Source organism: Eurypyga helias, unplaced genomic scaffold, assembly GCF_000690775.1.
Source record: "Eurypyga helias isolate BGI_N326 unplaced genomic scaffold, ASM69077v1 scaffold4394, whole genome shotgun sequence".
NCBI classification, from domain to species: domain Eukaryota; kingdom Metazoa; phylum Chordata; class Aves; order Eurypygiformes; family Eurypygidae; genus Eurypyga; species Eurypyga helias.
The window spans coordinates 1-23,288 of record NW_010248076.1 but is presented as its reverse complement, the minus strand read 5'-3'; the positions used below and the strand labels follow the sequence as shown (position 1 = coordinate 23,288).

The following is a 23,288-nucleotide window of genomic DNA, read 5'->3' as shown; positions in this document are numbered from 1 at the left end:
TAAGACTGCTGTCCCTCTCGGTAACACTTCTGTCAAAATTTAATTGGTACCTTATATAAATGACTGAGATGACTGTTTCTCGAGAAACCTGTGACTGCAGTGATTTAATGTCAGTAATCAGATGTTATGTACTATTGCTTTGCATTGGTTATTTAAACAATTAAGGCCATTACCAGTCACTCTGCATTGATCCCTCAAAAGCATTAAATTTGAGGGGTGTTACAGCACGTCATTTGTATGTGCATATTTGGGTACAAATGTACTATATGACTTGGTGAACTCTGCTCAAAAGCTTGAAGGAACAGGCTGGACTATATCGGATAAAATTTAGAGGATGAAGGTGGTAAAGACGAAACTAAGCTCTCAGAAGGGGATCTAGCTGGTGGTCCTCACTGGAGCCGAATGAATCACAAACACGGCATCAGTAGCCTGGTACCAAAAATTACTCCAAACCATGTCCACTCTTTGCTGGCCTCTTGAACAACCGTAACCAGTAAGTCACTGGTAGTAATCGGGGCCACATTTCCTTCTCCCTGTCAAACCAGACCGAGTGGTAGTGGTAGGACTCCGGTCCTCTTTGAGCATGTGTGGGCAATAAGTGGTCTACACACAAGCCCTCAACAGCTTGTTTTCATAGCCACAGGGTAAATATTGCTCAATAAGCCTGCTTTCTGCAAGCGCTGCTCCAGGAATGAAATTCCCCTTCAAAATGTTTCTGTATTGAAGAAATGGCTTTCATTTTCCTCACTGAAAACCAGTTTGCCTTTTTTTCTACACACCTTGGGGGAAACATCCTGGCAGATTCCAGGGGGATGCAGAATAGAGAAGCAGCTCCAGACCACTGCAGGCAGACCCTTTTCTCCACTGGGCATAGCTACATGGTAAATTGCTCACATTTTCAACTGGAGCTACACACAGAAGTGAATTTTGTAACACTGCAGAAAACCACTGCATTCACCCTCTCAAATGAGGCTGCTTGTTGCCTTCTACATGTCAGAGTAAACAGAGAGTTTCTCCTGACCTGAGAAACACTCCACAATAGCAGCAGCAGTACAGGAAACTGAAGAGCTCGTTATGAGCAAATGAAACGTCGCCAGCATAATTTTGTTAGAAACACCATACAGTTTTCTGTTCAGCACCACACGCTACACCGCTCACCACCTTGCTGCTACTGGGCTGCAAAAGCTAGAGGTCTGTGGCATTTGGAGAGGTGGGCCAGTGTTTGCCTTCCCTGGGATGGCCCGCTGCGATGCCACCATCCCCAAGTGCTAGGTCAGCAGTAGACAAAGCTCTGTACTCATTCCAGCAGAAATAATGAACTGTGTCCAAGACATGCATTTAAAAAATGGTCATACTTGAGTCTGAATGAAAGATCAGGGCAAATTTATATACAAGATTAAAACAATGCAGAAATCAGGCAGATTTAAAAACAATTCCTGACATGTAAAAATTGAAATTAACTCCTTCCTTCACTAGACTAATACGCAAATTTCTATTATTGTTGTTGTTGTTTACGTACTATTACTACTTCTTACTTTCAAGATGAAAGGTGAAGCTACAAATTATATAACATCTCAAAAATCGTTAGCCTGAAAACACAGACTTGTTAGTCATCATTGCATGAAGTTTTCTGTACTATCATCAAGTCCTGCATGGACTAGAGCATAGTAACCAAAATCAATTTATGTAGCCATTCTTAACTAAGCAATTATTAGCAACACCTTGCTATTTAACATCACTAGAGACTATAACAGCGATGGCCACAATCCACCAGCGCTGGGAGGACATACCCCGTATCCATACACATTCCCTTTAGCTCAGTGCTCCTAGAGGAAACAGCAAAAGCATTTGGCCGACCAACACCCCTTTCCTGGGTTCCCCAAAGGTGCCAAACCTGCACTAACCGTGCGGGGTTGCTCTGCAGCATGTTGACATACAACCCGATGAGTACATGTTCATCGGCCAGCCTGTCTGCAACATCGAGGCTGTACTGTAACCTGAAACGGGGTCGGGGGAGAGAGGGTGCAGTCCGGACAGACAGAGGGAAGTAAACAGAGAAAGCAGGAGCAAGTAAGACTGTGAAATGGGAATTTAGGAATGCATACTTAAGTGTTCTTAGGAAAAAAAAATACCAAGTGCAGAAATTATTTTGTTATTATTATAATTTACATGTTAAGTATTTAATGGCTTAGGATGGTAGAATCTTACTTGATTACAGAGCCAGCCTTGGAAATCAGTGAGATGCCAGACTGGGCCAGGGACTGGAGCTATACAGTACCATTTATTTCAAGATACAGCAGATTGTGAGGTCAGTACTATTTGCTTTAGTATACTGTGGTTTACATACATACATTAAATATACAAATGTTACACACGTGATTAACATATTGAAATCACAAGTTGGATTGGCTTGAAAGTGTCTGATCAAGACCTCACACATCCAGGTGTACATAAAGATATTTAAACATGCCCTACATAGCTCACTGGGTTAATTGGTTATCACAATTTCCACAAGAAAGATGTTTATAGAATACATTAAAAGCGGGAGGAATAGAGGAAAAGGTTTTGGTTTAGCTGTGTTAGTGCAAGCTACGAACATACTCTCTCTTTAACTTACCCTTTGCCTTTCAAGAAAGCTGGAGCAGCCCTAGCCAGCAGTTTGCTCTGCTCTACTTCAGTATTCTTGGAAGGAGAGCTAGTTAATAAGACAGGAAAACTAAGAAGAGGGTAAACAGTGATGTCTGAAATTCATTACAGAACAGAGTTTGGAGAAAGTCATTCAAGTGCCCTGGACTGAACAAAAATAAGAGAAGCTTCAGTTTTAGAAAACTTCAGAAATGCGAAGTCAGGAATTGGAGTTTTCCCTCCTGTTCTCCAAAAGCAAACTAGAAAGCCTTCACTACAGAAAGACAAACAAAAAGTGCTTCTCTCACAAGTGGAGAGCTGAAGGCTTGTGTAGTTTCCAGGTGGAGCCCGAGGTAAACACCATCTGAAATGCAGGCTTCAATCTGGGAAAGCTTCACTGTAACAGCTAAATTGCATTTCTCCATGTTTGCCATAAGATGGTTTCAATAACCACTGGAAATTGGCTAATTTATACCCAATGATGGGGGATACACCAGTTCTGTCTTCAGAAGTACCATTCTTCTGTTGATTAAAAAAAAAATTCATCAAACCCACCTTTTTCTGACTACAGTACTTAATGGATTGCAGTAACTGCATCTTTCCCAATGCTAAAATATCTGCATTTATAATTTTTTAAGATTACACTGGCTAAAAATGGCGACACTTAAATGTTAGTTTTTCTTTCATGCTGCAGCATTTTTGATTTAAAAAACAACAAAGCAGAACAAAAATATGTTTTACTTTCTTATTTTTAAAATCATTCACCTTTATTTTTTGGTTTGGCTAGTGATACCATAAACGTCATCGACCAAAAGGCGGGTGTGGGAGCATGCACGTGCCTGCGCATCCAGCTGTGTATAGGCCCATGACGCTGCACAAGCGCGTTGCATGACAAATCTGACCAGACGTGGCTCTGATGGACTGAAGATCAAAACTTTGAATCTTAGGACAAAAGGGGAATTCAGTGAGATGAGGTGCATGCCACTCCCCTCCATCTGGGAGGTCAAGGCTGGCAGCGGGGTTCTGAAAAGGATGGTACCGATGGGTGTCCTGGGAACACAGGCCCTATTGATTTATAATAGATCTGGAAGGTAGGTGAATCAAATGCAGTACTGCACAGCAATAAAAAAATCTGGTTACTTCACATTCCTATGCCCATCAGCATGCTCTTTATCTGTGCTGTGCTTGCACGGAACTCATATCCATGCAGATAAACACACTCCATGACATCTAGAAGGATACGTATTTCATCACGTTTTCTTCCTGCTTACCGAAAGAAAAGGCATTCAAGGGCGACAGGGTGTGTCACTTGAGCCAAAAATGAAGTGGCTGGTTCTTACATAAAGATAAATACCTTATCTCAGTAACAGACCAAAGACCCCAGGGCAGATTTTGTGCTTTGCTTTCTAACAGCGCAAAGTGATGCCCTCACCGTCAACCCTAAGTTCTCCTCTCCTGTGCTCCAGAAGCAACATGGTTAGGGTGGAGGGACAGGCAAGCAAACTTCACTCATTGACAGACATTATATCAATTGTTCAATGTCCATTTTCTTCTTCGTTGATTAAGCAAACTTCTATCTTCCAACCTCTTCTTATAAGCTGTTTTCTAAGCTTTTCTGATGTTTGGGTGTCTCCCCTGGAACGGTCATGCTGGTTAGTGCATTTGTCCTACCCTGGGTGCAAACCTCCAGGCAGATGTCTCCCTCTCCAGGTAATGAGCTTTAATGGCTTTCCACATGATGTCCCAGAGCCAGATGCAATCTAACTAGCATATTGCTGACTTAAATTAGTTTGTGGTTCACTGCCCCTGCTAGGTCCTCTGTTAAAATATTTTAGCCCATCCAATTATGCTCCATCTTTTATTTGATTATTTGCTTCCTTGCTAGAGCACTTTTCGCTTATAATTACTGAGTTTCCTCTAACTGATTTCAGATCACTTGGACATCAATTGCAACTGAGCTCATTTTTTAATTTAGAAACTGCTCTCCAAGCACTCCTTCCCATAACTGTTTCAACCTTTGCACCACCGACAAGTTGCCTACACTCACTCCATTGCTCTGACTAGGTCATTACAAGAAATAGTGTGGTGTCTGTCTTAGGGTAGCTTTCAAGAATCCGAGCTGGTATGTTCTCCTCCTAGAATGACAGCAAACTTTTGAAAATGTAATTACTGATTTTCAGTGTTGCTGTATACTAATTTCCCCTAGTCCACGTTTGCCATGGGTACTTCTGTGTCATCTGGGACTATGTCAGAAGCCGTTTTAAGGTCAACCTGTATTGTATCTGCTGATTCTTTTTTACCCACTGGGCCAGTTATCCTGTCAATTAAATAAATTAGTTTGATTTGTCATAAATTTGTTCTTGACAATTCCATGCTGGCTATTTCTCATTGGTTTATTATCCTCCAGGTGCTTACTAATTCTTTCATGATTTCGATATCTTTGAATACCAAGGTTAGGCTGTCTCTTGTATAATCCCTTCGACCTTTTGTCCTTGTTTCCACCTTCAATCTTCCTTCATTTGGAAGAGCCAACATTTGTCCTTCTTGTTATTCCACATTCTACATGTATTCCCCAAAATACAGCTAATACTTCAGAGATTGTTTTGGCCACAGTGTGTTTCTCTGGGTCCTACCAACTGGAACATACATTTGAAAGACATATTCCTGTTAAAATGGAACTTTTTTTAAGATGCCAAAGAATGCTTCCCCATACAAATTAAGAGACAAAACTTCCAACTGTGAGCAGATGTCTACAAAGATGTAGATGAACAATATTGGTGTAAGTTTTACACCCTCTTTAGTATCTACCTGCCTAATAAATTGTCACACCTTTCCTTTGCAGGTAGAATATTGTTGGAGAAATAAGGAGCATTTCTCATTTTGTTCTGAAAACAATGTATGAAGGCAACATGCAGTTCAAGTCTATCACACACCTTAGCGGCAGAAACACGGACAACAGCAGCAACCAGTACGTTTTGCTCCAAAGTTAGCTGTTGTCCAAAATTTGACCTAATCTCTCACTATGCCCAGGTAGAATATCCAATTCTTCTTAGCTGTTATGTGGACTTCAAAAAAGGCCAAATCTACTCTGACTCATCATTAAATAAGACTCAATTTCTCCTGGGCCATGGGCATTTGATACTATAGTGCATCCTTTCTATCTACCACGGAATTGCCAAGTAATTTCAAGTTCATCAGAATGTGCTGCATCACTCCATTTATTCCAGTTTATTGCATCTTTAGAAGAAATAAATGTATTAGCTGTGAGCAAAGCCTGAGAAAAATGCAAGAAAACCCATTCTGTTTCATCTTATCCCACCTTAGTCCTGTAATTTGATATCTTAAAAAAGACATTTATTAAGAAAGAGAAAGAGGTTGTATAGATTATGGTAGCAATGGACTTTTAAGGCAGCACTGACAGACTGCAGTAAGGGAACAAAAGAATGCAAATAAGGAAGAAAACATTAATTTGGGGTATAGAGTTATCCCTCTTGACTGGACATAAGTTCCTATAATGCTCAATTTACCTGTTTTGACATAACCAGTTCATTGGGTTTGCAAGGGCATTACCTACTCTGCAGCAATATTCCCTTCTTCTGCTGCCCTCCAGGTAATCAGAGATCAGAAAACCAAAACTGAGATTAAAACCTGAGTATTAGCTACAATAAAAAAGTTACAGGATTTGTGGTTTTAATCACATATTAGCTGTCATTGCAGCAAATGACTGTGATTTGGCATTTGGGAGAAGATCACAGGTCTTTTGTTTCTTCTTTTCTAATATAAGTGCTTTAAAGTTTTTCTTGAGCTGTACAGAGCACATTGTTGGCAATAATTTGAACACTATATATTTAGCAGAAAGGTGCTTGTAATTTTTATGCCAACCTCCTCATGAAAGCTCCTTATGGACACAGTGGCTCAAACTAAGCAAAGCTAGCAGAGAAATTTTAAGGAATTTTGATTCTTAAGTGGCTTGAAGAAACTAAGAAGCATCTCAGGGAAAACCTGAATCTGACCTCCTCTGAGCCTCGGAATTACTGCGTACCCACCCAAAATTGGTGCTTCAGATGCAGTTAAGCTGCAAAGAACATATAATGTTCAATCTCCTTTCAGTTGTTCCCCATAATTTGTCCTTGTATTTGCTAGTTCTCAAAGATCTTTCCTCTAATAAGATTCTTCTTCTTCCCAGTTAATTTCATTTTTTCACCCCTGAATCCAGAAATGAAGATGATATTGTGCTGAACTTATGAGATCATATCCATTTCCAGCAGCAGAATGACTCTGTGCTGAATTCAGCAGTTCCTGCTACAGGGAGACACTAGTTGCGAATGGTAACAGTCCTCTGTGAACACAGCTCCCTGAAATAAATACCACGGGAATGCTACAAATGACAGTCTCTGCCAATTCTCCTTTGCATAAACATTTTAATTACATAAAAACTTTCTTTGAAACTATCTGAAACCTCTGGACTAGACTGCAACAAATTAAAGTAACCCTAAGTTATCTGCAGTGAAAACACAGCCAGCAAAGCTTTTAGCATTGATTACGTTCAGCTAGAAATTTTACCTTGAGTTTGTACAGTTTTTATTATAATATGAATCACAGAGCACTTAATATACAATCAGCACAATTGCAAACGGATCTGTCACAGTGTGTTTCTCTGATGTACGAGAGGATGAGTTTCTGCTAATGAGGCCTGATTTTCCCAGGGCAATAATAATAGTAAAACCTAAAAGAATGAATGAAGGTACTGTAACTAGCCTAATACGGATTGAAGAACTTGGCATTTAGGAGAAAAGTACCTTGGTCTCAGTACTTTCTTCCTGAATCATAGCTAATGCTCATGGATTCATCAAAAAAAAAAAAAAAAAGGTCACTGCACTCCACAGTAAAAGATGGTGAAACCGTTCTTATCCAACTGTGTATTTCTTGTATGCAGAATGAAAAAAGGCTGTTCCTTTAGGTCACTAAGATGAGAGAGAATGCTGGAAAAAGGGTGCAGCAACCAGAGGCGTGAGTCCAAATCCAACGCTCACTCTGTAAATGGGAGGTCTTCGATTACGTTTAGTAGGTATTAGACCTGCCTCTTCTGTGGCCGTTTTGAAAAGCAAAGCAAAGGGTCTGGGGGAGGTTATTGGCAAGCCGTGCTAACTGCAGAACAGTAACCGCCAGGAGTGAGAGCTGTGGAAGAGGAAGAGGAGGCTGGCCCCGAGGCCTGGAGTCGTCTCCAGGCTCTCACGCGAGCCTCTCTCCTTCCTTGGTCAAGAAGACATCGGGCAAGACATACACTGCCGATGAAACCATAAAGGTGTATTTTTTTGTTTTTCAAAACCAACGTTTCCAACTTCCTCGGGATACATTAATATTCATCCTCCGTGAAAGGGCAAAATGAAAGATTTGCACTGAGCAGAAGCCAGAGAAGTTGGCAAAGCCCACAGCCAGCAGGAAGTCTATTCAAAAGACTAATTGGAGCCACAGAAACCCTCTAGCCCACCAGAGCCTTCCTTAAAGAGTATCTTTAGCAGTTTAGCAGAATTGCTAATGATTTAGTTCATGAGCTACAGAACTACAGCCATTAGTGGGTTAGTGCTCTCATACTGACCGTGAATTGTTGTGAAGCTGATTTACATACAGCTTTATAAGAGAATGCTCATCAGCCACAGGACTGGCTGCATTTATACCCCCAAGTAACCTGAATGATTCAAACAACGAAACCTTGTTAATAACCCAAAAAGTATACACAGACACCAGCCTGTTCAGAGCGGGTTCATGACTATAAATGCAGTTCGTAACCATTTAAAAAGGATACTGACTTGACAGTTGGCAGGGTGCTTTTTTTTGGAATAAAAAAAGTGCAAATTACATTTCTAAGAGCTGAAAATAAAAATAATGAGAATAAGCTGTCAAACACTTAAAAATCCCTCTAGGTCAGTGAAACAAAAGTTACAATAGCTTTAACATACAAGCAATGTAATTGCTTTACATATCAGGGTACTGTTAAATCTAAAAAAGCCAGAACTGACTGCTGCATCATGGAAAATTTTGCTGTGTAAGGACGTCATACTACCCACTTATAAGGAAGTCTGGGTACCCATGGTTGCAGGGTTTTTGTCTCCTGCCTTCAGGGGACTCTCTTAGAGAAGTCCTTTGTCTAGGAGAAAAGGAATTCTGATGGCTCAGGGATCATATATGTTTAATCCTAATAGTTGAAGATAGTCAGTTGAACAAAAGAACACAAAAGTAAAATAATAATTTTTTTCAAACGAAGAAAACAAGTGGCACAGCAGATAGTGCTGTGATTATTAATGCAGGTCCCCGGCCTATATGGCAAAGCATACTTTTGTTGAATGAGCACAGGGACTCCCTGGGGATAAACAGAAGCAACAGCTACACTCTTAAAGAGCATAGCTCTTAACAACCTGTCCTGGAGAGGCCACAAATAGATTATCCAGTCTTGCCCCAACACACACAATTCCATATACTCCAGCAAGAGAAACGAACATGCATTTGCAATCTCCCTGTCCGTACAGGCAGGAGAACTGGTCTTGGGGGCTGCTTTGGGACTGGCGTCCAAATAACATCTCAGTCACACCCAGCAGCTCTGTGCACTGAGACAACACCGAGAGCTTACGGTTCATAGCTCCTGGTAGCAAAGTTCATAAATCACAGTAGCAGTAAGCCATCTTTACTCTGACATCGCAGTGTGGTATGCTGTGGGTTTGGTTTTGGTGTTAAAAAGTGTAGCCATGCGCACTCAGAGGTTGTGTTTGGTTATTCAGGAACGCTGAAGCACTGGCACGTACAACAGGAACCAAGCAATAAAATGCATCCAAGGAAGACGTAACACTCATCTTCCCCAGTACAGTGGGAAGTTATTTTACTGCCACCTTCTCATCCATGTGCACTGCTAAGCTTACACAGATCAGGTGAAACTGCTAGCAAATGCTACACACATTTTGGCCACATGAGCCAAAATACTGAGTCAAAATGTACACTCAGCTGCAAACACCTTCTCTTTGGGATTAATGTTTTTGATCACTCCTCCCTGGTTTGTTTGCTGAAGGGTCACCATAAGCCAAGACTATTCTCTCTCTTGTAGCCTTTAATGAAAATCTGAATGGTTTAACAGGAGTAAGGATGTCTTGCTGTATCTTACAAGTAAGAACATGTTCATATGGTATCTTGCAGTATGATGCCAGCAATCCCAGTAGGCAACGGCAAGTCCCAGTTTCTATTCCCATGCTGCTGCTACAAAACGGCTTCTCGCCCATTTTCAGCCCCCGTGGGAGGGTGCCTAGCTGGACACTTGGTCACCTTTAGTGGGACATCATAGTCTAAACGAGAACTGAAGTTCTGTGCTCTGTTGTGAGGAGTTTGGGGTGCCCTAATGCCAGCTCTCCAGCTACATATCTTGGTATCAGTCCAAACAAACCAAGGTATTTTCTAGTCATGTTTGTTAATTTTATTTTGGTTGTGTGGGGTTTTTTGGTTGTTTTTTTCAGAGTGGGAAGGAACTGAAAACTGAAAACTCCATCACTATAATATGGTGATTTAACTTAAACTGGAGTAAGAACTCACCTTCTGTTTGCAAACGGACTTCCTGAGGGAACGGAGTGGGAGAAGAGTGTGTCGTTCATGCTGGTTACAGGGCGGGGGGGCCTAGAAGAAGGCAAAATATCCAGTTGCATTAATTTTGCACAACAGAAAACTCATAAGCAACAATATTTACAGAAAATGAAGTGAGCTTCTTGTTAAAGTAACATTACTACTAGGATCTTCTGCTTTAAGGAGCTATAGTTCAAAATCAAATACCCTGTGTTTTTAACTGGAAGTTGATAAAACCCACACTGTTACTTAGACCCAGAAAGAAAGAATGCTTTTGTGTGTGCTGAGGTGAGTTTTAAGCAAAGTGCCTAACTTTTTTCTTGGTTTGGCAAAATAACCACTATGACATTTTTTCTTTCCAGAGCCTGTAGTCCACTGTACAGTCACTGCTTTCAACCACCTTGGCTGAGCACTGGTGGCAGCATGGAGGTCTGCAGGGGATGGCTGCCAATAAATGACACATCTTTTCATAAGGCTATCCTTGGCGCTCAGCTCCATGCTACCATATCCACACAGTGACCACAGTGTACCCACAGCCCTCAGTGTCCCATAAAATACAGGTAATACTAAACTGGTTTAACAGCAAAGCTTTTCAACTGGCATATCAACCCCCCAAAACAAAACTTAAAATAAGCATATAGTTTAACAGGACCCGTTAATAATGATGGTTTTATTATGACATTCTTCACTTCCAGCTCTTACTAAAAATGAAATGAGAAGAGATATTTCCTCTGCTTTTTTACTGTCTACTCTTAAAAGTTACTTTGAACATAATTTTTTCTTCTGTACCCATTAAGGAGAAATTTCCCCTTCTTAATGGACTTCTTATGCAACAAATGTGGTCTTTGACAAGTCCAAATGGATTTCTCAGCATGAAAATACCCCACTGATTTTAAGAATTGCACCTGCAGACACACAGGAAAAACTCCAGTTCTGGTCAGTCACAAATTTGAGAAGCAGCATTTTGTGCTCTATGTACTTATGAAGAAGTGTTTAATATTATTTTTCATGGATTCATTCATCAGAGCTAGGAAGAGCTTGGATGAGGCCATGATCAGAGCCAATCCACTGGAAAGATCATTGTGGTATGAGTCTTGAAATACAGAGATTTGAAAATAAACTTCTAGAAAATACTTAGGAAGTAATTTTATTTACTGGGCAAGCAACCGGTATTGTGTTGCCTGGGAATTGTAAACTGGTAATTGATGCTGAAGTAGTTCACACCAACTCCATGCGGCTACTGTATTTGTCCTTTTCTCCGTGCAATTACTGGCCACTGAACACATTAAAAACTAACTGGGCACAGGCCAGGGTTTCTGAAAGATGGCTCCAACCACGGGCTGCTGAGTCCTGATCAGCAGAGAAGGAAGGAGAGACTGGTTCTCAGCGCTGCCCCACAGGAGGGGGCAAGAGGAGTGCTCCCTTGGGAGAGCCCAGGCTCTGCTTTGCCCTGCACCCAACCCACCTCCGCTGACTATGAAGTGGGTACGTGGCACCCACAGACTTCAGCAGATCAACACACACTTGAGCAACCTGGTCTAGTGGAAGGTGTCCCTGTCCATGGCAGGGGGGTTAGAACTAGATGGCCTTTAAGGTTCCTTCCAACCCAAACCATTCTATGATTCACTAACATTTATCTCAAAATAGGGCTGGAATGGAAAGTTTCTAAGCCCCAAAAGAGCTTTTTTCTTTCACGGTCTCTGTATTCAAAGACTTTTTTTTTTCTTTTTCTGCACTCTGACAAAAAGTTTAAGATTGCTAATAATGAGATTATTGCATTTTTTCCAAGCTTTTTCCTCCAATATGTGTACTAAAGAAGAAAAATACTCACCAAGTATCTCTTTTGCAGCCAAAATGAAATGGAAAAGAGATCATTAATTACATTGTCAGTTCAATATGTATATGGTTTAAGTAGTGCATTGGACACACTCCATTCATATGACCCTGATACTGCAAAAAGCTTGAGTCCTTCTATGCATAAAAGGTCATTGATCCATTTATATATGCAGAGCTACTCTTGTGTACAAATGCCTACAAACTCTAAGGCTTTGCTAAGGTTTTGTGATTAGCATCAGTCTGTCAACTATTATATGAAGAAACCTGTATTAAACTAATCTGAGCTTTCCCAAGGCAAGTTTCTTAAAGGCTGATGCCCACTGGCACATTCCCCAGGTTCAGCCTGAGCATCAAATGGATATTCAAACGTACATATACAGTTGTGTGATGTGGTAAGACAAGAACAGCAGGCTTTACGGTAAAGCAAAGGAAATCTCAGCTATTGACTATAAATGTGTATCTTTCTGAGGTTATTTCTAAACTTCTGGAAGTGAGTGATTAAGCTTTCTGATAAAAGTGAGCTAATGATAATCAGCTTTCCTCAAGAAGGCAGAAAACACTTCATGCTATTAAAGTGTGCTGTGTAATATATGCATGTTATGGCATAGCACATACTCATAGTAATAAACCAAATTAAATAAAAGTAATTTTTCAAAGTGCACCATGCTGGTCTAACCTCTTCACAGTGATGTCAAAAATAACACTCCCATGGGCTTAGTTGGAAATAGTCAAGCCAGTGCAGAATGCATTTGAAAATCCATCCATGCTGGCCACACCACTTGTCATCTCTGCAGCCTGGTGTTTCTTTTTTGTTGCCTATCTTATACATAAAAAGGATAAATGACCCCTCCATCATGGGGGCAGTGGGAGTTCCTCCATCAAGTTAATGACACCTTGATAACTACTTCTCTAGATGAGCCTTTGATGTGTTTCTTGCTTAACTGAAAATCTCGTGTGGCACCAGTAAAACAGAAAAACCACGCAGTTGTCTTGTCTGGTACCACTCAAAGGTGAAAAAACAATGAAAAGCAAAGGCTGTATAATAATGCAGAGAGTACGTGTCCTCATTTAAGCTAGAGGCTAAGAAAAGGATACAATTTTGTTGCCAAATTTTTTCCATTAAATGCACATATAAACCCCTTTTTGCCTGGATTCCTGCCCAGATCTGTTTCTCTCAACTTCCATTATGTTTAAAAATAAAAATCACATCAGCGAGAAGATATTCTCAATGAGGTACTGTAGCATATCTCTCCCCTTTGTTAATTTATGTGAATTATGCTGTAGATCATGCTACCTCCACAACTTACAGATTTTTCACTCATATATCATTATAGCCAATATATATTGCCAAGTTATATTGCCCTCAATCTATGAATAAGGAGAAACTCTATCACAGAGCAAAATGGATGATGGTGCGTTCTCACATCCAATCACTCTAAATTATGCCTGTATAGGTAGGATGAAGGGAAGGTGTTAATTTCACGGCAAAGATTTGGAACAGATCCTACTCAGTTACAGCACCTTCCCCCTGCCTTTCCTAAATGCCTTTAATCCATCCACAGCAGCCCAGTTTTCACTACCTGTTGTCTTCTGACATACCCCCAGGCCTTTGAGGGCCTCCTCAAAGGAAGAGAGGCTTCTCTTTCAGTTTCATGCTCTGTGTCTCTTCCCATTTCTCTTAAGGATGGCCAAAATCAGCCCTGTGAAATTATCAGTGACTCGCTGGCAGAGCCAGGCTGTTACACCACGCACAGCAGTGGGGCACCTCAGCAGATCCTGCTCTGGATGATTTCTTCCAAAGAACAATCTCCTCCACGGGATGCATGGGTTTTAACTGGCAGCATAACAGGGATTTGGCAGTATGTACCTGCCAGAAGCACCTCGTTTCTGAAGAGCAGAGCGCTCTTTCATGCCCTGAAAAAGTTCTGCTGTAACTACACAAGAAGCACCATCAGCATGATTTATCCTTAAAATGCCAGGTAGGTTAGATGAATTTTCCAGGTGTCACACACTGGCCAGCATGCACTAGCCCTTGAAGATGCTACATACAACCATTCCGGACTGACAAAAGTAATTATGTAGGATAACTACAGACCGGAATCGTTCCAGCAGCCAGTAACACAGATATACAGCATGCAAATACAATTTTAATGGCTGCTGCCTGGAATGCTTTGGTGACGGGCCCTGGGAAGGTGGTTAGAAAAGATCTTTTCCTAAGACATGTAAGATGATCTAAGAATAAAAGAAATACTTTAAAGACAGTAACTTTGGAGTAGCTTTTCCAAGTTAATTTCTTTGCTACTTTCTTCCAACCAGTGTTTTAATTTTTCCTGGAACATTTAACTTTTTTTTTAAAGGACCCAGGAAGCAAAGGTAAAAGAAAGTGATACATAAGAAAACCTGAGGAAATGCCACTATGGACAGTGAACATGTTTTCGGCAAAAAAAAAAATCCCAAGTGATCATTTCCCCACCTAGCACAAACACATTTTCTCCCTGCTTTGAGTTTCTTGATTACTGCAGAGAAAAAGTAGTGACACAAACTACTATACCAAGAAAAGCTTTCTTTTCCCAAAACATAAAGATAAAAGCGACTCAGAAATTACAGACTATTTTTGAGCAAAATCACGTAACTGGTCTTCGTGGCTGGGGGAAACCACAGCTCCACTAAAGCCAGTAAGAACTCTGACACCAATTTCAACAGAATTGGTAGGACTTCCGTTCTCTCTGGTGCTTCAGGTCAAGACATACCTGTGATACATTGATGTTGGGAGTCTCTAAATGACAAAACTAACATTCCCAGTATGAATACATCCCAAAGTGCTGAAACTCTATGAAATTGTATGGATACGTCTTGAGGAGAACAGGGACCTACCAACATTGGCTCTCAGTATTTGGTTGCCTGCACATATCCCACTGACTCTTCAAGTGAACTCACACCAGAAGAACGTTTTTATGCTAAATAGTCTTATTAACAAATTTGCACTTGTGATGCATTGAGCTTGATAAGCCACAGCTGCCTCCCATTTTGTTCAGAGCTATAGTATCTACACTTGGTGTAACCAACTCGTGCAACAAAGCTTGCTTTCTCTACAGCACACAGATACTTACACAATATGAGCCAGGTTTAGAGGTTTTTCAGGCTGGTCAGGGAACATTGGGTGCAAAGGTTCACGGCTGGAAGCACAGCTTAAAGACTTGCTAAGTGCATTAGTTAGCTTCTTAGCAGGTGATTTCTGGGAGGAACAAGGAAGGTAGAGGTAATCTGGACAAGTAAGGTGCATACTGTTTTTGCTATAGGAAGCACAAAACAACAGGAAGCTCTACGGCTTACACAGGCATGACTGACACCCCCTTGGCCCCCCTCCCATCCTGAGAGTGTGGTAAAGCAAAGACTGCTCAGTTTGGAGGAAAGATTACTCTTACCTTCAGGGTCATTTAGAGCAGGCTTGGGGGGTATATCTATACGGATGGATGCAACTGCCAGGGTATATCTATATGGACAGATGCAATTGCCATGGCTTCTTTGCAATGCTGCACGCAGGTAGTATTGAATGAAGGGCAGCACAAAGTTAAATGTTGCCTGGACTGGAGCTGGCTCCTGCCTCACCAGCCAGGAGTGCCAGCAGAACAATTCTGTGTGTGCTTGTCCATACAGGTACACCTACAGGACACACATTTCCTTCCTTCCAGGCACAAGGCTGCTGTATTCTTTCTCTCCGCTAGTATTTCCCTCCTCAGCTCTAGCACCCTGTAGTTTAGCTGCCATTACAAAGCTCCTCTTTCACCTCCCGTGCCCGCTGCAGCCCCGACCATACCGTGAAAGAGGAAATTTCATACACAGGCATGGCAGGAATTGCCCCATCATGGCGACAGTGCTCCAGAAGTCTGATGTACTGTCACCAAAAGATGGGGAGGCATGCTTTTCACCCTGAAATCCCATCAGCGACTGTAAAAAATCAGTATTTTCTGCTTTCTAGTTTTGTTTGGACACTCTTTGCAGTTGAATGCTTTCCTAAAGGAGGACTCGGAGATGTAGGGTGTCTTTTAGGCTGTGTGAGAGATTCTCTGGGAGATTATCCAAACCACCTCTGTGACTCAGTTTCTTTGCCAGTAAAACAGGGGTAGTGATCCTTACACTGTCTCTTTCCCCCGAAACACAGCCAAAATTTCTATGTGCTGAAATTTTAAAACGTTTTTGGAACTTAACAGGAGTGGTATTGTACGTGTCCACACACATCAAGTTACGACCGTAACCAAGACAATAGTGAAATATTTCTATTACAGAATTCCAACCTAAATATGCAAAGTTCAGCCTTTTTCTCTTTCATCAAAACTGTGGTTTCACTGTGAGATCAGCTGAGTTCCATGGCACCCATGAACACCTTCAATCTGCTCGATGCAGATGCATTACGGAGAATGCTAACCTGGTTTGAACAAATGCTAATGAACACTACAGAAAGGCCATTTCAAACTTGAAGCAAAACATTGTTTCTGACAAGGCAACATTTGAAACCACTAGGCATGTAGTCTCGTTTTGCCTTCTGGTGAGCAGAAATCTTAAGTTTTCAAATTATTTCCTACCTATAATTACAGCTCTCTTGGCTACAGCAAAAAGCAGACTTTAGAGCGCAAATTGCTATTAGGAATGGAGTCTGAGCTACGTCGCGGGCACTCTCGCGTTCAGAGACTAAACTCAAGTCATTCATGTCTATGAAACAAACAGCAATTAGGACCCACAAACACAATTACAAACCCAGATCTGCTGGGAGGCAGCGCAGGGCCGTGTGACTGGCATACAGAGCAAGCCACATCAAACTTAACCCTTGCCTGCTCTATCAACAGAAAAATAGGTATTTTAAAAGTGTTAAGCTTCAGAACTTCATTAAAAAATAGACACAAAGTGTTGTAAAAATGTGAGTCATTGCTATATGCATAACTGTCTTTTTTTAATAACAATATACTTTTGTAACATTTGAGATTAGTTAGGATACTTCTGCTGGTCACTGGATTTGAACCCTGAAGGATGGGGATGCTCCGTGACCAAGGGCTTCTGCTGGGGCTTTGCTCCAGCCCGTAGAGAGCTTAGCGCCCCGTGTCTGATGCCCTTCAGAGAACATTAATGTAGCTGTTGATACTTCTCTTTCAGCTTAGAAAAAGCACTGAATTTTTTTGTTTAACAACAGAAAGACTGAAGCATGTTTTTCTCTACCCTAAACATGGCTGTGGATCTAAGCCTGTGACCACGCTGAGACTACAGGGCTAGGACTGCCAAAACTACCCTCCCAAATGCTACGCATATGCTGCAGCCACTCGACTGAAAATATTGATGAGTGAGAGTTAAGTATTCATCACTTCATTTACATGTCGCCAAACAGAGCGCGCCAATGCCGATTTTACCGTGAGTCCTGCGGGAGCGGGAGATGCTGCCGTGCGCCTGGTGCCGGCTGCCGGCCCCTCCTGCCTTGCCCTCCCCGTGGCACGCACCCTCACAGGCACCCCAAATCCTCACCCAGAAAAGACCGTGCCCACCTCCACGCTCTCCCGATGGCTCCCCAAGGCCAGAGCCTCCCTGACGGGGTCACCGCTCTGAACCAGCAGCCCAGCTCCTGGCCTCCCTGTGCCGGATGGCTGCCCAGAGCTGCAGCCGGGGGCTTCTCCACCGGCTGGAGGGCAAAACCGTCTGCAGCGAGACGCGAGCCTTCCCTTACCCATGACGTGTACTCTTTCATTTGGTGCTGGTTGCTGTGGGAACCGCTGGCATGGCCCCTCCAGAAGCAGTCCTGACAGAGCTGGTAATTGTGACACTGCTGGCAGCGGTAGCGAAACCCCATCATGCTCTCGCTGTGGCAGTAGGAACACTCCACGGGGTGGAAGACTGCGCAGGGAAAGAAACGCCGAGACGTAAAACAAAGCAGAGGAACCCCCAGCAAAAGTTTACAGACAAAGCCCTGAACTGAAGGGCAAATCCCTTCATTGTTTCCAGCCTCTGCAGTGGCGGATGCGGCCTGCAACCCATGAAAAGTGGAGTAGTGGCCCACCAACCTGTGCTGAGCCATGGGCAATGCTTCCTATGCTGGGCCCAAACCCTTCATCACTTCTGAGCTGATACCTCCTGCTCACAGCTACGAAAAATGTGTTCACTGTCTCACACAATACACGATAAGAGGAAATTCACACGTGGGAAAACTGACTGCAGCCTTCAGCTGTGTTAGTGGGGGAAGACGAATGCTTTGCTGTGCTGTCAGCAGCTGAAGTGATGCACCTCGGAAGGAAAGTCAAACTCAGCTGTTTGATTACTGGGAGCACAAAAATGTACTTAGGACTGTCATTGTCTCTTAATTACTGCTGTCAGTCTGTACAACTGGCTTCATTTAGTACCTATATATGGATTTGAACACTTAGCTTTGGATGCCCAGATTTGGAAAACTGGCCATTGGAGGGACCCATGTGGTCCTGTTCTCTGTTGCACTCAGAAGCAGACAGTAACGAGGATTCAAGTCACTAAGCACGTTAAGGCACCAACCAAGACATTCTGAAGCCCCTTCCTGGCAATACTGCCATTTCTGTGCCTCACTACAGCATGTACCAATTTACCACGGGGTACTGAACATCTCCTTATTCTCTGACACCTTCTGCTTGTCAGTTGTAAAGTTCAGTCAGGGAGGATTTGGATCAGTACTGAGGGTTGTCAACGTTTTAATTGCTTGTCTTGTCTTTTTTTCCCTATTTAATATTGGTAGTGCTGGTCCTTGTGGACAGCAGAAGCAGGTTGCTTTGGAGCTGGGGAACTCCTCCAGAACTACACAAGGAACTGTACAGAGTTTGTGGGCTACAATGTGGTGTTGCACACAAATGAAATGAGACGCACAGGCTTTCTAGCTCTGTCCCTGAACTTTCAGTGTTGCAGCACCTTCTACAGAAACAGCATGGGAAGGCTTTGGCTGTGAACTTCTCCCCAGGTGCTGGAGAAGTTGGAAGGCTGAGTAAGATGTTACTGCCCAGGGACACGCAACATGCAATAATTAAATGAGTTGGTGATCACGGTCCCTTCCTGTCTTAAAATCTGTGATATACTCATTCTGGGGAAAGACAACCCTTGAGCCTGAAGAGGCATCTCACAGTTAAACGCACATCATCCACACAAGCAAAGTATAAGGACAAATCTGGAACTTCCTTGCTCCTTTTCAGAATATATTGTCTGGCAGTGCAGGATTAGGAGGAGATCCTTCATAATGACCTTTTGGCTGCTATTTTGCACCGCACTGGACATCTCCTGCCAAGAATATTGCATGAACAGAAACTGCCAAGCTGTTCCTCCTCTGTTGCCATATGTCATTGCTAATAAAAGTTGTAGTTTACCAAATGTAAGTAAGCGTGTGAATGGATCAAGTCCTAGTGCTTTTTGCTTATGCAGAGCACAGGAGGAGAGGACGCAATCAGGATAATTTCCTGAGCATAGCAAAAATTAAGCCACATTCCTGGACAAATGACCAACAGGATTACTTCAATATTTTACCAGGGACTGTAAAAATAGCACATGCAGTGAATGAACCCAGTACAGTAGCTTCTACAAAGCCATCCACAGAGTGAGAAAATCATCACTCAAAAATTTACTTTTGTAACTCTTCTTTGGCAGCAGCTCTTACTTACCATTTTCAACATTTGCCAGTCGATGCAGAAGTGGTAACCACACTAGACACTGTGGCGGGGGATCCGACATGAGAGTATCCAAGAAAGTGTTTAATGTGACTTTTTTCTGCTCAAACAAGCAAACAAACATGCACAAAGAATCAGTAATTAGGCATATCAAGATGATTTTATCTTGTCCTTACAGAAACACTTTGGAACAAGTTTCAGACACTGTTTGCTTGCAGCCCTGGTTTGCTAACATGAGTAAGTGATACTAGCAAAGATTTTCTATTTTTACTATTTATAGTAGTTACAATGTATGGTACTGATGACTAGTGATCCTTTTCACAAGGCTGGGTTGAAGACACCTTGCTCCCATTCCCTTCAAGACTCTCTTCTAAAGTCATTGCCTGAAGATGCTTTGTGAATAAAGCTGGCATTCAACTCTTCATGTTCTCACGTGTTTTGAGTAACCCATAAGCATGGAGGGTATCGCTGTGTACTACCAATTTGCACATGAGAAGCCACTGCACAGAATGACTGATGGTACCCCGATAAAGAAAACGAAAGAAAATAATGTCAGGGGAGTATAATTTCAAAACAAATATAGGGTAAGGACAACACATCACAGGCAATTGTCTTACTGTAACTTAAGTAATTATGCTTCTCTGTTGAGTGATGGTAACTAGTTATGGATAAGCTGTGATTGCGGGATGATGTGTTTATTAGATATACTCAGGAACTACAAATCTCCCTAAACTCTCCACACCTGTAAACACTTAAAGGCCTATGCCCCTTCGTATTTGAAAGAGATTTCAACTCTAAAATGTCCCTGTTGACTTTAAAAATGTAATCTAAGGCCTTAAGGTTCTTAGGCATCTGGAAAAAGGCAGCACAAATCTGTGTTCATTTGGTTTTTTTCAGACCTAAAGGTGATACTTCAGCCTGAGATATCTCCACCATAAATACTTTCTCTTTCCTACCCAGTGTACTGGCTACGTAAGTGTGTACTGAAGTACACAGCTGCCGGGTGGTCAAGGACAGACAGTCCTTAAGAAATCAGCAACTAAGCCTTGCTTTATAATAAAATTAAGATGCAAAACCACTGATCTCTGTTGAGAATGTGTGCAGATATAATTTATAGACATACATATTTAAGTAGCATTCCTGTATCCAAAGGGATTGCTAAATTTTCATATCTGATTGCATAAGCTACTGCTTTAACTTGCTAAAGAACTGTGGTTACCCCACGAGGAAGGAAAACAGCAGCTATGCAGTGACATGTATCATCTCCGTGTGTTGTGGAGTGCTTTTAAGAGCTGAGCTTTCCAGATGGAGTGTCTGTGCTGCATTTATATACAACTGCCACCAGCTGTAAAGAAAATCATTATTTCACTTATACACTGAATGATCAGTGGAAAACATCTCGCTCTGTAACAGACTCAGGGCTGAAATACTGCAAGATACTGGGAAAATATATAAAGGTGTGCGTCCCTAAAAGAAGACAAAATACTTCAGGCTAGTTGTGAAAACGGCCTTGTTTCTTTAATGAACAGAAATAGCCAGAATATGGACTTTAAATCTCATTGACATACTACTTTCTCCCACAATACCTGCAGTATGAAAGTCCAAGCAAACAGCTACCACCTGCTTGTTGTATGAATGATCTTCCCAGCCACGGAGGGTGGATAAGCACTTCCCAAATAGGCATCCTATACTCTAAGCAGCAGCTCACAGAAAAGGATCTTTTGTTTGGGCATCTGCTGTGGATGTCTGGCCTGGCTTTGCTGGCCAATGCCGCCAAGAAATGCCTGTGCTGTCTGCAGCAGAACTGAGAACAGGAGGAGGAAAGGCAGAACTAAGTCTAGGAAAAGAAGGATCCCTCCAGTGCCCCATACTGCAGACCTGAGTCGCCTCAAGTCTTCCCTCTGCAATTCAAGGCAGGTAGGCTGGCAGCAAAGACACAACTGGTCTAAACAAGCCCCTAGATGGGGGGACAAGAAAAGCTCTTCCACAACGGCATAAGCTCTCGCACCTGATTTGCACCAAATAAAGCAACTTAGCTTCCCTGAAGGCTTTATGGCCGGACACCTCTGGTGGTTACTGATTTTATGGATTAGAGTGAGCAGTGTCCCTTAAAGGGACACCAGCAGAGCGATTTCCATACATTTTAAAAGGCATATTTTCCTCCTGCAATTTTTAGTTGCTGGGTAAGTTGAAACTGAAAGCTGTTTTCTAAATATAAGCTACGTGCAGATGGAGTCTAGGTTTGTGGAATAACACTTAGCCAAGTGCTAAGAAAATTAAGTTAGTGTCTATCTTTTTAGTTTGGGATAAGAAAAGAGAAATAGAAAGTTATTTTATATTAAAACCAACACTTTTTAATACGTATACCATCACATTAATACATATGGTGATGATAAAACTTCTTTTTGTCACAGATTTCTATTCTGGAACATTAAGTTACTTGCTCTGGCATTTTTGTTCCATAAATTCGCTGATGAGGAAACAGTTGTTTCTATTTTGAATAGCCATTCAATCTAGCAGTGGTTCACAGACGGAGGAAAACACATGGTTTGATCAAGTAAACCAGTACAATGGGCAATAATAAAACATTTCTGCAATAGGAAAAATCCTTTCAGATGCAAACTGGAACATATATGACAACGTGAGAAGATCATTCCCAGAATTTTTGCTTTCCCTGAAATTGAGGAATCTGTGTAACAGAGGACTGAAAGGCTTCTGATAAGGAACAGCGATCCATACCGAGAACAACAGAGTTAGTACCAAACTTCTCACAAGGCATCAGCTTTTGATAACGCCAAGTGTGACATGAGAGCGAACGACCGACCTACGGTGTGACTAAGCCTGTACGTTATCTTTTATCACAGTGTCATAGGGATATCTTGTTGTGAGTCTCATTTCAAAACTCTGGTTCATCCCTAGTAAGGACATAATAAGAAGTAAATAAAGTGAATTTAAGTGAAATATTAGGTGAGGTTTACATGAGCACATGGCCGCCTACAGATGCAAACCAGCAGCTTTGTGAATCTGCGGTGTAGAATCATAGAATCATAGAATGGTTTGGGTTGGAAGGGACCTTCAAGATCATCTAGTTCCAATCCCCCTGCCACGGGCAGGGACACCTTCCACTAGACCAGGTTGCTCAAAGCCACATCCAGCCTGGCCTTGAAGACATCCAGGGATGGCGCATCCACAACATCTCTGGGCAACCTGGTCCAGTGCCTCACCACCCGCTCTGGGAGGAATTTCTTCCTGATATCTAATCTAAACCTCCCTGATTTCAATTTATACCCATTACCCCTTGTCCTATCACTACAGGCCCTTGTAAAAAGTCCTCTCCCAGTACCCTGGTAGGCCCCCTTCAGATACTGGAAAGCTGCAATGAGGTCGCCTCGGAGCCTCCTCTTCTCCAGGCTGAACAAGCCCAATTCTTGCAGCCTTTCGTCATAGGAGAGGTGCTCCAGCCCTCTGAGCATCCGCGTGGCTCTCCTCTGGACTCGCTCCAACTGGTCTATATCCTTCTGATATTGAGGGTCCCAAAGCTGGACCAGGTGGGGTCTCACCAGAGCA

At 42.2% G+C, this 23,288-nt stretch overlaps 1 protein-coding gene across 2 annotated transcripts in view; it reads right to left on the bottom strand.

Annotated features, from left to right (window-relative positions):
• The window catches only part of DTNA (dystrobrevin, alpha), a 46,000-nt gene extending 26,172 nt beyond the window's left edge, over positions 1–19,828 (bottom strand). The window contains exons 1-5 of one of the 2 annotated variants that reach the window (XM_010150929.1): positions 19,716–19,828; positions 17,774–17,940; positions 15,174–15,298; positions 10,201–10,281; positions 8,225–8,314 (exon numbers count right to left, since the gene is read on the bottom strand). In XM_010150929.1, coding sequence (XP_010149231.1) covers positions 8,225–8,314; positions 10,201–10,281; positions 15,174–15,298; positions 17,774–17,940; positions 19,716–19,785 — 533 coding nt within the window. In that variant the 5' untranslated portion in view covers positions 19,786–19,828. The remainder of the gene's footprint in view (positions 1–8,224; positions 8,315–10,200; positions 10,282–15,173; positions 15,299–17,773; positions 17,941–19,715) is intronic. The other variant, XM_010150930.1, reaches the window with a different exon arrangement.
• Between the last annotated feature and the right edge of the window lie 3,460 nt (positions 19,829–23,288).